This window comes from Acanthopagrus latus, chromosome 22, assembly GCF_904848185.1.
Source record: "Acanthopagrus latus isolate v.2019 chromosome 22, fAcaLat1.1, whole genome shotgun sequence".
Taxonomy (NCBI): domain Eukaryota; kingdom Metazoa; phylum Chordata; class Actinopteri; order Spariformes; family Sparidae; genus Acanthopagrus; species Acanthopagrus latus.
In genome coordinates this window covers 18,896,600-18,914,173 of record NC_051060.1, presented here as the reverse complement: position 1 = coordinate 18,914,173, position 17,574 = coordinate 18,896,600, and the positions used below count along the sequence as shown (strand labels likewise).

At 43.7% G+C, this 17,574-nt stretch overlaps 2 protein-coding genes across 2 annotated transcripts; one reads left to right on the top strand and one right to left on the bottom strand.

The window, feature by feature from the left end:
• Positions 1-6,545: 6,545 nt before the first annotated feature.
• LOC119012882 (alpha-N-acetylgalactosaminidase-like) lies at positions 6,546-12,482 on the bottom strand. The gene is made up of 9 exons (XM_037087081.1): positions 12,317-12,482; positions 11,638-11,794; positions 10,700-10,840; positions 10,173-10,384; positions 9,989-10,083; positions 9,720-9,881; positions 9,129-9,326; positions 8,873-9,013; positions 6,546-7,464 (listed from the first exon to the last, which is right to left on the bottom strand). The coding sequence occupies exons 2-9, from the start codon at positions 11,790-11,792 to the stop codon at positions 7,264-7,266; spliced, it is 1,305 nt and encodes a 434-aa protein (XP_036942976.1). The 5' UTR covers positions 11,793-11,794; positions 12,317-12,482; the 3' UTR covers positions 6,546-7,263.
• A 163-nt stretch (positions 12,483-12,645) lies between these two features.
• On the top strand, positions 12,646-16,877 carry LOC119012881. Its single transcript, XM_037087080.1, has 3 exons — positions 12,646-12,937; positions 13,942-13,997; positions 15,251-16,877. The coding sequence occupies exons 2-3, from the start codon at positions 13,979-13,981 to the stop codon at positions 16,630-16,632; spliced, it is 1,401 nt and encodes a 466-aa protein (XP_036942975.1). The 5' UTR covers positions 12,646-12,937; positions 13,942-13,978; the 3' UTR covers positions 16,633-16,877.
• The last annotated feature ends 697 nt before the right edge of the window (positions 16,878-17,574 follow it).

The following is a 17,574-nucleotide window of genomic DNA, read 5'->3' as shown; positions in this document are numbered from 1 at the left end:
AGACCTGGTCCATTAGACTAAACTGTGCCCAGTCCCCAGAGTTAATGTTTAGACGCACTATGCCTGCTGAGATATAAGCAGCAGGCGGCGGGGACGCTGGGCTGAAGGTCAGCCCTACATGTGCTGTTTGATCTTTTCCAGCCAACAGCGAGCCAAATGACATGGATTTAAGAACCTTGGGGGTGGGAGGGAGGGAGGGGGGCACACAATCACCTCAGGAGAAGTAGGTCGACGAGAGAGGTTTGAAAGAGAGCGAGACAGAGGGAGGCTGATTGGTAGACAGAGAGCATGGGTGCATTCAAAAAACAGGATATTGAAGATTTTCGTATTCAAAGTTTTAAGTTTGCAAAATAAAAATAGAGTTTGTAGTTTCATCATGCTACACAGACGGAGCATACAATGATTTAGGCTTTTTAATCTTAAGTAAACCTGCAAAAAAAAGGGGCAGTTGACCCTTTTCCCACTGCCAGTAGATGAGTTTGTCTTTTGGTTTGCTTCTTCTGGTGTGTCAAGGCGCACTCGCACTTGGCCCAGTTGCTCCATACCGTGCCGGGACACGATTGTCCATTGTCCCTCTGGCCTGCACTCACATTGCTCCAGCCACAACCGGACCTGAGCACAGTTACCTCAAGTACATACGTCATCAGGTCGTAGCATGGTGGCAGCACAATGGAGTACAACATGGAGAACATGACTTTACTGACTTTTGTGTGGCTTATTTTGTGTCGTTTTGGTCAAAGACGGCCATCTAATGTTCCTGGATGATTTGAATATACAAGACGGTATAATATGCATACCCTTGCTTGTGCTCGTGGATGAGCAACCGCACGATGCAGAAGCAGACCTCTTCCAACCGTGCCAGGGCCAAGAAACGGTACCATGCACTCACACTAGTCAAAGCCTTTCAGTCCAATAAAATTTGGAAAGTCTAGAAGATAAAAATTATTTTATCTCCACTGAAGTTAGCCAGGCACTAAACTAGAAGTTAGCTGGCACGGTCTCCAGTACAGACGCTCTAGATCCAAATATTTTTACATTTGGCAAGTTGAGCTTTGTTGGCTCATCTCCAAGGCTGTATCCAGATTGTAATTGTGCTCACCATCTTTCAGTGTTAGCATGCTAACATTTGCATCAGAGGATAATGGGAATACATTTTTTGGGTATTTTGTCCCAATAAATGCCAAGGATTACCGAAGTTGTTAAGCATTCATGGTCTCTGAACTATGACTCTCTCTACAAGATATGATCATGCTACTTGCTAGTAGTCTAATGTGGCTCAGCAGTGCAAACCATGGTGGTTTCACTGGTGCAAATTGAATTGTCAATGACGAGCTGTGACCCCTGGGAACACTTTTACCTTCAAACAGACACAGTTAATCACAGTGATATTAACGATTGACAGATCGACACACAGCCAGGGGAGAGTGATCTCACCAACAGACATGATGCGAGCGAAGAGATGGTGAGTAAAGTCTAAATGCTGACAGACACAAACAAAAATAGCAAACCATGGCCAACATCACTGGACCGAAGGTTATGAGAAGCATTGTTGACCGATCACGTCTCTATTTTTATTGGCCGCCCCATAAGGGAAACCTTTATGTTGACTAATCTCGTCAGTCATTGTTTCTATAGCATCGTGTTTTGTTATGGGGGCTTTACCTAAAAATAGACGCGTAATGACCAGCGGCTCAAATGGCGTAACATTACTAAATTGTTGCCGTGTGAATGCATATCAAATATCTGCTGGAAATCTGTCAAGTTTCTATTAGTGTAACCCTTGTGATATACACACACACACACACACACACACACACACACACACACACACACACACAGGCATACCGGCAAAAACACACTTGCCAAAGAACTCCACCTGCTCTTTCCAGTCCTTTCCAACCATTCTCCTTGCAGGCGGTATGGGCCAAATCCTGCTGCTGTGTCGAATACGTTGGAACAGAGGAATACAGTGAGGGAACGGGGTGACCACACACACACACACCATCCCACAGATGTACAGTGTGTCGGCAAGGAAGGAAAATGTGGTCACGGTGTGCCTCGGGATCGAGGATTTAGAGGATTTGTGTGCACAGGAGAGGAGAAAGTGAAATGCTGAGAAGAGAGAGCAAATAACCAGGTTGTGTGTGTGAATGTGGAGCGTTAAAGGCACAGAATGAGACCATGACAGCGTGTGTGTCTGTGTATGTGTGTGTGTGTGTGTGTGGTCAAAGTGTCTATCTGAGTGTGTGTGAGAGAGAAAAAGAGAGCAGTACTGGCTGCAGCCTCTGACTTGACCCACACAAGCTGCCAGTAAGCAGGCAGCTGCAGCCTGGCCAGATACCAGGTGAACCCAATGCCTCGGCAACGTGCAGCCTGCCTCGTACAGGAGACAGTAACCCGGGGTGTCTGTGTTACTGAGTCAACAGCAGCCACTGGTGGACAAATCCAGACATTCATTCATAAAAATACACTGCTTTTTAGTCACTCTCAACAAAATGCACAAATAATCGATATAAACAAAAACAGTTAAACAGCCTAGATCTGTTTAAATAAATGAATGGCCTTGGACACAGGGATAAGCAAGCAGACAAAAAATCAAAGTCTGATATATTAGGAGTTAGGAATTAATATTGTAGGCTTAGTCGTGTGACACACAACAGACCTACACCTTATATAATGTAGCCTATAATGACAGCAAGGAATGCATGACCATAAAAAACAATAAGCGCTTCGCTACAGTCATTTGTAGACAGGGATTATAGCGTGTTACGTGACATAACTGTAGTAATATATCACTGAAATATTATGAGTAATAGTAAGTACTTGGTTAATTAACTCTGTTACCGCTGAAATAAATATATAACTGTAACGCGTTACCCCCCCAAACACTGGGTGTGACTAAACAGTCTCATAATAAAGTGCTGTGGTGCTGCAGAGATACCAACAAATCTTCTTCTCCACATGTAAGAAATTAAGATTGCTTCAGGAAAGACTCCAACAAATGTTACGTCATCGTGATATTAGAAACGAAAAATATTTTAATGTTAAATGATCATTAATCATGAATCAGTCACACTAAATGAAACCATATGATCATCACTGTGTTTCTTCTGCTGCTTACAATCCCCACTGCAATTTCACAAGATGCAGTACTGCATTATTTCCAGGGTGTACACAGTGTTTATGTATACGATTTGGTTGTGCTTAACTAGCCTAGATAACATTTTAGCAGAGTGGCAGTAACTGTTGTCTCTGCAACCTCTGCTCTGGAAGGATTGCCTTGATTTGATGTGGTTAAGCTAACGTAAGCCCACATAGGGCCACATGTTAAGCAGCCCCAAGGTATACTACACAAATGTTATTGTATTATTGTTTGTGTAATTTGCTGGGCTAAAAAACCCAACATTTAATAATAATAATAATAATAATAGCTAGCTAGTTGGAAAGTTGTAGCTAAGTCAATTTTAGCATAAAAATAGCTCCAAAAACGTAGTATTTGTGTTTTTTACCCCTCACAAATAAGGCAGTAACTATATCTTATCATGATGTAGAACAAACATCTGATAAACTAATCGTGCTAAAATGTAAATAGCCTAGCTTAGCGAAGTAGCAGTACCTGTCGTCTCTGCAACCTCTGACCCATCTGATGTGGTTTCACGCTCCTTCAAATCACGTAATAAATGTATTTGATCATATATTTATTTTATTAAACTGGCTCATTGAGCCAAATGAACAAGAAAGCTGAAGAAACAAGAACACACCTTGTAGCATCTTTCCTAGTCTTTAGATTTTATTAATACTGAGTGCATTGCATAAGCTCACGCAAAGGCTCTGCCAGTGGTTAATAACCTAACGAGGTGAAAAAAAGAAAAAGATGGGGGTTTCCACCGCAGGTATCCATTACACGATTTGGCTAAGTCTTGGTGAATCATGGGAGGATATGAAGGATAATGGTATTTAATTGAAGGCCTGGACGGCTTAGTGGCTCAGACAGGAAGATAGCATTACGGTGGGATGGGATAACCGCGCACAATACCTTTTGTGCCTCGACTCAGAGATATCATGAGTCCGCAACCAGCACAGGGAGCACTGGAGGGAGCGATGATGTCAGCAGGATGAGCTGAGGAGCACGGTGCCAGTGTCTGCTGACACTCTCACACATGTCGAGACTCAGACGGGTCGGCGTTGTGGGACATTTTCCGAGCAAACTGCAGTTTTTTTTGACCGTGCACAAACGGGGATATGTAAATGTTACACACCAAGGCAGACAGAGGAGACACAGCTCGATTACTTTTCTATATCTGTGGCAGCACCACAGGGGATTTTGAGTGTGTGGGGCCCCCTTTGAGACCACGCATACATCCTGACCTATATGCAAAGTCCTGTGTGCATCTGGTCATGACTGTTCACTGTGTCCCCCCTCCCTGTACATCTGGGTTGGATTGGAGAGGCGCGAGGCAGAGAGTGTGACTAGCAGCGTGACAACAAACGCGTGTGTTGGCGGAAGGAGGGGGGATCAAACCCCCGATTTGAATCAGGCTTGCTGGTGTTGGGTTGGAGGTGGGGGGGACACACAAAGACTAGAGTGGCAACTGCGCCTCTGCAGCTGTGGGCCTACGTGAGCATCGGCAGGAACGCTCTCGCTCCTCCTCTCAGCCCCCTCACTCAACCATTCCCTCACTGTCTCTCATCTCTCGCGCTCTCCCTTTGCTCGGCTCATTTGGAGCTCCTAATAGACCGTCCTCTCTTTTGTAACTCCCTTACTTTCTCCACGTGATGTCCCCCCGAACGGCAGGGACCTTGACAGTGATGTGAGATGTGTCTTGTCCGGCCAGTCAAAGGATATCTGAGACGACTGAAAAGGAAAGAAAGGAAGGCAAAGATCCGCTTTCTCACACAGACAGACAGACACACACACACATATCTGTCCTGAAATGACCTAGACGGGATGTGTGAGTGTGTGTGTGTGTGTGTGTGTGTAAGCAAGGCAAGTTTACCCAGTCGTACATACGCACATGCCAATGCACACACCCATGTGACTACTCCAGTATCTTGAGACTGTGTGCAAACCTGGGTCTTTGAGGCCAAGGTCAGAGGTGATACTACACAGCACAAGAATTGGAATTGGAAAAGGAGGAGGAGGAAGAGAGAGGATGAAGAGGAGGAATGAATACAATTTAGATTTACCAGATGATGGATAAAGGGAGGGGAGATGAGGGGAGGGAAGGACGAAACCAAGGTATAAAAAGATAATCTTATTGTTGTGCACGCCAGAAGAGGGTGAATCATAACAGAGAGATAGAGCACTGAGCCGAGTGGGCTCCTCAGCAGGTGCATGTCTTGGCAGTGGATGTGGCCGGTGGTGGTGCTGGTGCTGGTGGTGCCACGTCGGTGCAGCCTGAAGAGCAGCGCTGACCTCTACTGGCTCAGTGCAGATGTGTGCCTGTGGATCATGTCAGCTAAGTTGTTCAGTTCTTTACCCACCGTTTGTACAAAAATATGATGTGTCCTCGCCTGAGAAATACATAATCATGATGCTCCTCAAATTGAAAAGTAAAGCAGATTTCATTGTCATCTCCATGAATCTACGGTAAACCCAAAAGTCACTGACGACCAAAAGTGAAATGTTCAGAGCACTTTGCTTAAATCTTCTAAATAAAGTAGCAGTTAGCGAGGATAGTAACACTGTAACAGGGCTACATGGCACATTTGGTAAGTGTTTATTATGTGCCCAAAAGAACTCAACACCTCCTTCAGCTGAGACTTCCTTGGTAATCAGGAAGTGAGAGCTGTAAGTGAAATGCATGAAGCTGAAAAGCTCATATAAGCTGAACTGAAACCATGTCGGGCAAGTCCCAGTGAACTGAGAAGTGAACTGTGTGAGCCTCGACCGTCTCTAACGTAGACTCAGGGTGCCTCTGTGTCTCTGTTGCCACATTTCTGGGTGAAGGCCACTTCTTGAGAACACCTCCGTCCCAGTGCAGACATGTGTAATAATTACAGCGTCTTGCAAGAGTCCTGTAGCGTCACAGTGCTGCTCCACGTACATTTATTTCTGTCGAGGCTCAAATGAAGGCCGACTGTGCTTCACCCACTTCTACAGAGTTTCTAATTTTTCATCTTTATTTATCACTTTTACTGATCTGAATCTATTTTCTTCTAATTCCTCTCATGTGGTGCATTTTCTATACTGTCCTTTATGGATTTTATTTGTTTATTATATTTTATGTTCTTTATCCATTCATGTTTCTAATTCCTCTCATGTGACGTCTTTTTCTTACCATCTTTACTGATTCTATTCTCGTTTATCTAGTTATCTGCATTTTTGTCTGTGATTTTGCCTGTTTAATCACTTTGATTACTTTAAGTTGTAATTACTCATACTGACATTTTGTGTTTTGCTTTGTTGTTTTAAGTTCTCCTCAGACTAGGCTTCCTTTGTCTGTCTCGAAAGTCCAGTGCTTGTTCTGCAATATCGTCTTCCTGAATTTCAAACTCATGCTCGTCTGTGAAAAGACTCTGTCAACTCTGTTTTGAAGGCGCTATATGACTAAAGTTTTCTTTTTTATTAATTGTTTTATTAAAATGAAACACAAACATTAATTTTTAGATTGAAAAGTGAGACTGAAAAAAAAAAAAACACAATTCACTGAATCATTTCTTATAAAAACAAGGATTGGTCAGTTGCAGATTGTAAACATTCAAAGTCAGCACCTCCTCCTGACTTTTCATTACACACATTCATTAACAATTATCCTTAGCAAAACATCTAGATCTTGAAAAACTAACACAATTACCCTTTAATAAAAAGCACACTTTTTCATTTAGAAAAACTAGCATGGCAGCGTTATCATCCTTCCTTGAAAGAAATATTTCAACAAGAGAAGTGAAAGTTGAGCTGTGGAGCTGATGTTTGATAAATCTTTCAGCTTCAACAATCAAAACTGAAATTTCAAAATCAATCATAGCTCTCACATGCTGTGAGGCACAGAAACACTTTACATTAGTCCCAAATCATCGCTTTTCTGTTTCTGAACCCCTTCACTTGATTAATATTGAGGCTACAAGTGCAGAATTTGAGAGAGATTCAAATTAGTGACAAATGGCTGTCCCTGAGCTTTTTTTAAGAAAACCAATGTCAGAGCTATTCATCGGCACTTCATGGTTAAGTAAAATCCTTCTGATCTTCTGATCGTCTTGTATGTTATCACTTCATGACAAGCAACTTCACTGAGGCCCGATCGGAGCTCAATCAGCGGGCGGTCAGAGGAAAACACCAGGAATGGCATTTTCATGGTCCTTGTAGGCAGACTGCTGGAACTCAGAACCTCTATAGAACTGACGCAGGTTCCGTTTGGCGGGTGCGGAGACGTACCACATGACCACGCCGGTGGGGTTCACCGACACCACAAAGTCAGTGGTGTCCTTCAGTGTCATGGTCTTATCAGTGAAGACGTCAAAGATCTGAGTGAGAGTAAGGAAGAAGAAGAAGAAGAAGAAGAAGAAGAAGAAGAAGAAGAAGAAGAAGAAGAAGAAGTCAGGATTCTCCAACCATGGTTAGGCATGTCTGGTTAGCTAATTTCAAAATAAAACAGGTATCATGTATGTCAGCATGTACTATAGTTACAAGATACACTATGAGATGAGATGTGATCCAGCTGCAGAGGTAGTGATCCGGCATATCTCTGTAATCAAGTCATTAAAGTCCATTTTGATAACATGTTTATGTTGGCAAATCAATTTTTGATAATAATACATCTACAGAGGTTTTAGAAAGGGTTAGGGTTAGATTTTAAGTAAGATATATATAATAATTTTTCTAATGTTTGTCTCTTTGAAAATATTTTTTTTGTTTATGTCTCAGAACTCAGACAGTGGCTAATGTTAGCTTCACTTGCCAGTTAGCTTTTGCAACGTTGGCTAACTTTTGCTAACTAAAATTACTAATGGCGGCTAGCATTAGCGTCGTTAGCTAGGGCACAAACCAGCAAGCACTTGAGGGGGCAGATGAGTTCAAACAACAGCGGTGGTGTAACGTGAATGCAGTGGAAGCGGGGAGGGTGGTGGGATGCCTAGTTTAGTGGCTGAATATCAGCAATAACACGTTCAAGTAGGTCAGCGATAGAGAGTGATAAGAGTGATATTGGCACCATGTAACTATTTAACAGCAGGGTTGTCAGAGACAGCGGTGGAACCAGAGAATGCTAGATGACATTGAGGTAATGATGACAAAGAATAATGCAAATTATTCATGATCTACATGTTGATAGACAGATAACAGACCCCAGATGGTAGGAGGGCTCTACTCTGCATCACCAACAACAACGGTAAGAGCTCTCCATGCAAGATAATAATCAAGCCAAGGCATTATCTAGACCTAAAGACTGTTAAACAGGATTTTATGCATCGCCAGTATCACATGCTTTTGAGAGGTTACCAGGGAGAAACCTCTCACCATCAATTACTGAAACTGCAGCTCATGTTGCAGCCCATCTGTGTGCAGTGAAGTCAGAGTGGTGTAACGTGATCTGAACGTGATTCAAGTCTGCTGCTATTTTTAGGCAGAGGTCATAATGTGGATAATCAAAATAGTATTTTGAGTAAGATGACCAGGAAAGTACCGAAGAAACCCCACTTACCAAAGACGATTATATTGTTTGAAAAAAAAAAAAAACAGGCGTGGGCCTGTCGGGTTCATGTTCAGAGCAGTGAAATCATCGACAGCTCGAAGGCCAAAGGCAGGAGAGTATAATTTGAGCCAGATGTGCAATTAGCGTACAGGGCTGAATTAATTTTGTCCTTATCGACGAGACAGGATCGACCAGGCAGGATTCAAGGTTTCCCTGAATCTACAAGACTAAAAAATGCATACCTTGTAGCTGCCAAAGGTGTAGTTGAGTTTGCCGAGGTTAGTCTGGTAGCGGTAGGGCATGTCATTACGCCGGCTGAAGAACACCAGAGCACTGGCGTTTTTCGACAGGGGGCGCCAGTACACATCAATGCCAGTTTTCTCCTGAGAGAAACGCAGGAGAAAATGTGAAAGACGCATACAATAAAAAAATAAAATCAAAATCAAAAAAATCAAAAGTTTATCTCAAGCATCTGCAAGGTGCTGCTGAGTGTTTCACCTTCAAGATGCGTCTTCCCTGGATGCCCATGGGGTCCTGGTTGATGCTGATGGCCATCTTGTTCTGCAGGATGGCGCGAGCCCCGCTGCTGATGGTGCGCAGGTCGTTGGACATGAATAAAGGAGCAGCCATTATTGCCCACAGCGCCATCTGAGAACGAGACTGGTCCATGCTGAGCCCAAAGTCGCCAACGACCAGCTGCGGAGGTTAAAAGCCACACAATCATGGAAGAGGAAATGAGACTTTAATATCAACAGCTAGTAAACATCAACAAAATAAGAAAGGAACGTCTGTTTTTTCTGTATTCAGGCTATCAGACTTAAGGGTCCTCAAACGTCACCTATGAATGCCTGAATTACATTTTAAAACTTGATAACTGCTCGCTTATCTGTCAGTAATCATGTCCCATCATAAAAACACAGTGGAAAGTGCCCTCTTGGATCCCCTACAGTAGATAAGGCATCATAAAAGGGCCCTCTAGGGTGCTGTGGTACTCGAACATCCTGAGTTCATCAGTGAATCACATACCTAAGAAGTATATATATATATATATAGACACACACACACACACATGGTGTCAGTTACACGGACCATATCAGGGTCGTTCCACCTTCCAGGCCCGGCTGCAGGTATCAGGACATCCTGGTTCCCAAAGAACCAGTCAATAATGTTCAGGACGCTGTCCCAAGAGTCCTGGATGTCGCCATAGTTGCGCCACAGGTTGCAGATCTCGCCCAGCAAAGTGTAGTTAACCTGAAAACAAAAAAGTGAGCTTCACATGGCGAAAAAGTATACATACATTCAACAGGAAAAGTGTGAAACAGTCATGCTTCAAGCTTCATGTAGATAATAAAATATACCTTCGGCGGCAGGCCACCCTGGTAGGCGGGCCAGCTGCAGGAGTAGCCGATGGGTCGGCCAGTAGCGTTCAAAGCCTTTGACATGAGAGGGTAACCTGTCCAACAGAGGCACACGAGTCAAACAAGAGTCAAATCAGCAGCATCTCAGTAACCACAATGCAAGTCTCACTTCTCCTGTTCTTACCCTGCTCCTGGTCCGTGGCATTAGAGTAACAGCCGTCAAATTTAAACATATCCACCTCCCAATCGGCGATGGTCTGGGCGTCTATCTGGATCTTGTCCAGCGTGGTGCCGGGGTAGCCCCCGCAGGTGAGTGTGCCCATGTCCCCGTAGATCCCCAGCTTGAGGCCCCTGTCGTGCATGTAACGCGCCAGTTTATGGATCCCTCCTGGGAACCTGAAGTAGAGAGAGGGCAGAAACATGAAGAAATACCCCGGCAGCTGTATTCTTATACAGTATATTTACTCAAATGGTGAAGGTTGGAGCCTGATAAAGTCTGTGTTCATCACTCTTCACTTCCACCTTCCAGGGACCTCATATTTATGCTGATGCTGCATATTATTGTACATACACAGCACACTACCAAAGTCACTGACTCCTGTCTTTTTATTGTCATATGATTGCATGATGGTCACACTGCAACATTTTTAATGATGCGGAGGCAGAGACAACAGCTCTGTGTCAGCGTGGGTGTTTCTACAGCTCCATTACCTTTTAGGGTCAGCCTGCAGACGTCCCTTCTCGTCTCTCTCCTTGGAAGACCAGCAGTCGTCTATGTTCACGTAGACGTATCCGAGCTCCCTCCAGCCGTCCTCTGCGAGCCTGTCAGCCATGTCGATGAACAGATTCTCACTGGAAGAAGAGGGACAGAAATGTTTCATTAGAAGGTGCGATAAAGAGCCAATGTCAGATTTTGACCATTATATTACAGCAAACAAGTATTTGCTACATGAAGATATAGTGGAGTAATGGCATCCTGACCAGTGAAGTCTCACTTCCTGTGGTCGTGGTGTGATCCTTACTTGTGGTAGCCAGTCTGGGGGATGTGAGTTATGTGCTACAAGCTATTAAAGAGCACCAACACTGCGCTGCTTAACTAGCAAATAATTAGATGGGTACATAACTGTACAGGCCAGACTAGGCATGATAGATAATGATCTCGCTGAATGTTGTATGTAGCACTGACGCATATGAGGAACTTGCTAGCAAACTCTTTTAGTTCTGATTTTGGTCTCCACCAACTCCTGAGGGAAATACCTGGCTCTTTAGCACTAGCATGTAGCTAACAGTGCCTGTCAGCCGGTTGATGCTGACCCTGTGGTGGGCAGCAGGTTAAAAAAATGACCCCATGACGGCAGTGAGACTGAAGCAAAACAGTATAGAAATGAGCTGAAACTTGCTATAAATCTCTGTAAAGCTGAGGGGAGCTGCAGATTCAGGTGTTAGCTCGAAATGTGACATACTGAATAGGTTGTTTTCCCCTGTTGTGACATCACACGAAGACCCAGTTTGGAGGGTAGGGATAAAAAGAATTATGTTACAATTTTAACGGAATATTGTCTACAAGATATCTCAGTGATTGTTAACCCTAAATGACACTCAGCTTCTGTCAGATGACAGTGTGTTATGCTCATATCACGCCGGCTTGCCTGATGCAGTTCTTCGGGTCGTTCACGCAGTCGATGTCGCAGCGGAACCGCTCCCACGCCAGCCAGCCCATGGGAGGGGTCCTCATCACCCCATTGTCGAGGGCCAGGGTGCCCACAGAGAGCGCAGAGGCGAACAGGAGCGCCACCAGATGCATACCTGCAGAGGAGAATCCTGTACACTGAATCAATACGTCGGAGCACCGTCCTGGGTGACACCAAGGTTAGAGCCTACTGTCATTATATAAACTGTCAGGCATCTCTCACACCTGCCTACACCTCATGAGCCTCACATGACTGGGAGTGTCTGTGACTTGAATAACTGGCCAGGTGACCTCTGTCATTGTAGTTTGTTAACTGCATCAGCTGACTAAATCCAGTGCTTATTATTATTACAATGGGCAAACCGTTTAAACACAATGGTGGCACATAGAAAACACATGGAAATAAACAGGCATTACCAGAAAAGCAACATTAACTGTCCTTTAAATGCAAGATTTAAAAACGTGTACTAAACTGTAGCTTCTCTAATATAAACAGCACAATAATTAACTTAATAAATTACCGGGATTTCATAATGGTTTATTTTAGGTGCTTGACAGTTGAGTAAATGTAAATGTTTGCAGGCATATAGCCATGAGACTACATCGTACACAAGGTAGGAAAAAATAAAGTTACTTACTTGAGTTCAGTGGGAGCTTCTGACTGTGGCGAGGAGGAGGAAGGAGGCTCGAGTCTCCTCAGCTCTGCTCTTATTTTCACTTTTATATAAAACCCCGTGACAATAACACGCTCTTCCTCCGGATGACTGTAGAACTACAAGCCGACGAGCCCTTGTTTGGAGCGATGCGACAGTCACGTGACGGAGCGGCTCAGTCAGCTGACCACAGAACCGGAAGCTCTCATTGGACGAGACGACACGGGCCGCGTCCCAATTTTTTTTTATTTTTTATTTTTTTCCTATCCCAAGCTTATTTCCTCGAGTGGCCACTTTTCTCGACGTTAACGCGATTAAAAAAAAATATATATATAAAATTAGATTGAGATGAAAGAAATAAAAGACAAGGGGTTACGATATTACGAACTAAAACAACTAGGACTTAAAAACTAAGGCAATGAATGATGAGGCACCTTAAGTAAAAGCCAGGAAAAATAGATATGTCTTAAGATTAGAGATCTTAAGATCTATAGCTATATAAATGTCCACAGAGGTGGAGTCTCTGAGATCCTCAGGCAGACCGCTCCAGAGACCAGGGCCTACAAGACAAAGAGCCCGGCTGCAAAGGACCTGAGGGACCTGCAGGTACATACCTGAAAGGCACATAGTGGTTTATAATATCATATCTTATTTACTAAACAGTCAAAAAGACATTTTAAAGAATATGTTTTGTTGCCGGATTGTGAGAAATCCACCTGCATGACACTTCTCCAGCCTATCAAAACGACCTCTGAATTCTCTATCACTATGACAGTGTCAACAAAAACTGAATATTAAAGGTTAATCATCTTGAATGTAGAATATGTGGCAGACCTGCTGCATCAGACCACAATCAATCGTACAGGTGTGTTTCCTGTTTGATCTCAGAGGAGCTCTAACATGATGCAGAGTACAGTCGAGTCCAGCAGGAGGGGCACTAAGACCAGAAAACATCAAGCTGCAGACCTGTTCATCATATCCAGCCCTGTATTCAGTTTTTATCTCATTAACTTAGAACAGGAAAACTGCAATAATGCTTTAAAATAGTTTTAGAATAGTATGATATATATGTATAATACATACTGTGTTCATAATGATGGCTGGGATTTCTGTTATGTAGCATATAGGGACCAAACTCTGAGGCAGAATAAGGATTAAATTCCTTTCATGTATGTATATACTGTATACTATGGGTCAATTATTAGATTCTGATTATGAAAAATTATTTTCATTTTATTTTGTGGGTTGATTGCTGATACAACTTATCAATTTTGATAATTCACAACTTTGGCTTTAATGCAGCTTGCAGTCTGCAAAGTAACTACTTACCAAAGTTATAAAGTAAACTTAGTGGAGTAAAAGTACAATATTTCCCTCAAAATGTAGTGTTTAATGCTAAAGAAGCAAAAAATGGAAATACACAAGTATAGTGCAAGTAGCTCCAAATTGTAATGAAGCACAGTGTTATATAAATCGTCTAAACACTCTATCACTGACAATAATATGATAAGAACAAGAAGTAGAAGAATAGGTCAGTCTTGAGCTGTCACACTGCGACTCTGATACACATGAATATTTTTTCTGGTTCTTCCCACTGTGACATCACACAGGAAGAGGTGGAGCCTGGAGCTTGGAGCACAAGCAGACATGGAAGAAACGGGTCTGGGTAAGATCCCTAAAGAAATACACAGCACAGAGGGCTAAACTTTATATTTTCAGCACCATGTCAGAACTCCTTGCAGCTGTTTTCACATGTGGAACAGAAGAGTCAGAGTTTCTATCTGAACAGGAGCCAACACCTGCAGCCTCGTCACAGAGCTCATGTTGTGATACCTGAGTTGAACCTGAGCACAGACTGACCGTATGTGTCTGTTTTTGCAGAGTATTATCTCCACTGACAGGAGGCTGTAGGCAGTGAGACAGTCAGTGTGAAATGTTTGTTGTTCTTTCGTAGTCCAGACAGACTTCCTGGTTTTGAGTTTCAGCATGGACCCACTCAGGTGGTTTCATTTTCCTCTTAAAGGGACAGCAGCAGCTCAGGGAGTGTGGAAAAACAGTAAGTGGTGGAGGAAATATTCAGATGCTTTCCTCGAGTCAAGGTGTGAATACCACTAGATAAAAGTACTTAATTACATGTAGAAGACCTGCTTTCAAAATAAAGCTAATAAAGGTAAAGATTTATTATGCAAATATACTTCAAAACCAGGCAAATAGGTAACAAGCAGGTGACATCTGTGCAACTGTAGCATTGCATATATTATTAATTTATTATCAACACATTAAACGCAGCAGTTTAATGTGTCAGGTGGAGATGGAGCTCATTTGAAGTACTTTATATACTGTTGTGTAGTTTGATCTGTAGAGGAGTCGAATATGAAGAATGATGATAAAATAGTAAAAAAAAACAAATAAAAGTTCACATTGTTTTACGCTTTTGTCCACAGAAAAGTTCCTTTTAGCGGCTTTACATGAATAAAATGATACTGTGGAACAAGCTCCCAAGACACTGTCCTACATTTCCCACAATGCATCTCTGTATTTCTTGTCACACATCCGAGGAAAGCCCATATTCTTCAGACGCCATGCCAGTTAGTAACACAGGATATTTGATAAATGCTGAGGAGCCATCTCTCTCCCCAATCTTTCTACTGTCAACTTGCAAATGAAGATGTAAAATGATTCCAAAGTACATTCAGATTCAAGTTTAAGCCATGATGACATCATCAGCGGTAATTTCCCAAACTTAAGAAAGCTCCCCCCAAAGCTGCAGTGGACTTTATATAGCTGTTCCTCAGGCTGAGTTGTCCTCCAAAATATGAGAAGACTGACCTCCATGTTTAAAACTGTTAGTTTCTTTCATCCGGTGAGAGAAAAATATTTCTACCGGACTCACATTATCTTGTCTTTACCCCCTCCCAGGTGTTTCTGATGTAGTGAGGACGATCCTACAAAGTGCAGCAGCGGGTTTCGCTTTTGGAGAAGCCGCATTATTTGCCATTGAGCCCACACTGATCCAAGATGGCGACCTGCTGAGCGCTGCGACTCTGGCCGCTGGCCTAGCCGGCTCCACCGGTGTTGGGGTGGTGACGGCATGCCTTGCATTCACCTCAGTGCTGCTTTCCCTGGGATGCGGTTTCCTCCTTGCTGCCATGGCGATGAAGCTGTGGTCCAAAGTTGGAGTGAGGCTGCCGTGGTTAGTGGAGGCCACAGCGGGAGCCTCCGTCGTGGTGGGCGCTGTCACTACTGGGGTGTTAGCAGGCATCCTTCCACCCTGGATCTACATCGCAGCACAGGTTATTCTGGTCCTCGTGGTCTACTCGTACACTAATATCAATGACATGACCACGGCTCTGTTAATCATCTTCACCACTCTCTACCTCAGCGTCCTGTATGGAAGATTGGGCGCCATAGTTGGACTCTTCGTCGTGGGTTTCACCATCTCTCTGCTTTGTGGCCTTCGAAAGGCTCTGACAGAGAGGATAGCGCAGAGACCAAAAACAGAGTGCGGGCTTTTACAGAGGATATTCTTCTATTCTGTTTTTGTGGGGATAATGGGATTTTCAGTAGGCTTAGGGGCCGGAGAGGCAGGAGACGGCTGTGAAGCAGAGGTGGTTCTGATGTTTGAGTCGGTCGTCTGGGTGGTGTTTCTGTCTGCAGGCCTGCTAGGAGCTGGCTTGGGAACAGTGGCCATGGTCGGGCTGGGGCCGGAGGTAGCTGGAAAGGTCGCCGTGGGAGCTGCTGTAATATCATCGGTTGCCCTGAGAGCCATCCACACGAGCTCCTCTCTTGGGGCCCGGAGCAGCATGGGGGGAGCGTTGGGAGCAGCTACAGCTGCAGGGGTGTCACTCGGAGCTGCGAGCGTTGCAGCTAAACAGGCATTCAAGTCTAGAAATTTAGCTTTAGCAGTTTTAGCTTCAGTTGTTGTTGGTGCAATCGTGGCCATGCGAGGTTTAGCACTGAGATCAATTCTGCCGACGACATCAGAACTTATAACTGTCACCCTCGTTGCACTGGGGGCATTTGTCCTGGGTGCACCAAAGAGCCCGTTCCACACTCAGGTGAATCTACAAAGGGGCCTCCTCACGGGGCCACAGCTAATTATAGGGATCGGCATGGAGACGGTCACCGCGGCAGCAGCACCTATCGGAGCCGGGGCACTTGGGGCTGCGGCGTTGGGTACTGCAGCTCTGGGGAGACTGGGGACTGTGGGAGTACTTGTGGCCATTGTATCGGCACTGGGAAGTACTCTTAGTGGCATGATTGGAAAATCACCACCAACGACAAGAGAACACGCAGACTGAACGTGTATTTGCATGTGTGTGTGTGTGAGCAGATGTCTTTGCATTATTGCAAATCCACATGGAGAGAAAAATAATCATTGTGTTTCAGTTAAAGCTCAAATTTAGACTACTGTGGGGTTTTTTTGTTTTGTTTTGTTTTTGTTTTTCAGAAAAAACACATTTGCTTAATGAACAAAACTGAATCATGTCATAAATATGTATTATTGTGGCTTCAGTGTTGAATTAAATGATAATTTTTCACCTAACCCTAAGTCTGTGTCTATATTTAGTTAAAGGTGCACTATACACTTTTAGAGAGGAAATCCAAACTCTGAATTTTAATATTTGAAAAATAAATGGGTTTTATTCTATTTAAACAAGCTGCTCTCTGAGGAAAATAACGTCCCCAGAAGTGTTTGAAGCTAGAAGGGTGGCAGGGTCCGCCACATGTAAACAAAGTAAAACATTATGAAATTGTGTGGTCCTTTTCAGGTTGTTCATTCAGTCATGAAAACAAAGAGTGTTTGTTTATTTAGTTTGTTCAGGCATAAAGAATCAGACAGTGTATAAAATGTCCCCCCCCCTTTTCTTCAGTTTTTAGACATTTTGCAGTGCAGCTCTAACGATCCCTTTCCCCCACCTCTTTGCACCATCGCTGCCATCATTTCCCAAGACATGATCACAAGCTGGCAGTTACTTTGGTTTCATCTTAGCAACAGTAACAGAGGACCTGCTGTTTAGAAGGAGGAGGGAGGAGAGAGCAGCAGCATCGGAAGGATTAGGGTCTGTTCTGCGTGATTGAGAGGATCATGGATTTATTCATCGAAATACTTTCTCCCGCTCTGAAAAGATGACATGTTGCATGCAAATGGATATCCACCTGTGGCTCAGGGTTTTGTCGGCGGCGTGCAGGACTTCAGCAGCAAGAAAGAAGAGGTTGCAAGAAGTTTTTCCACTGAAACA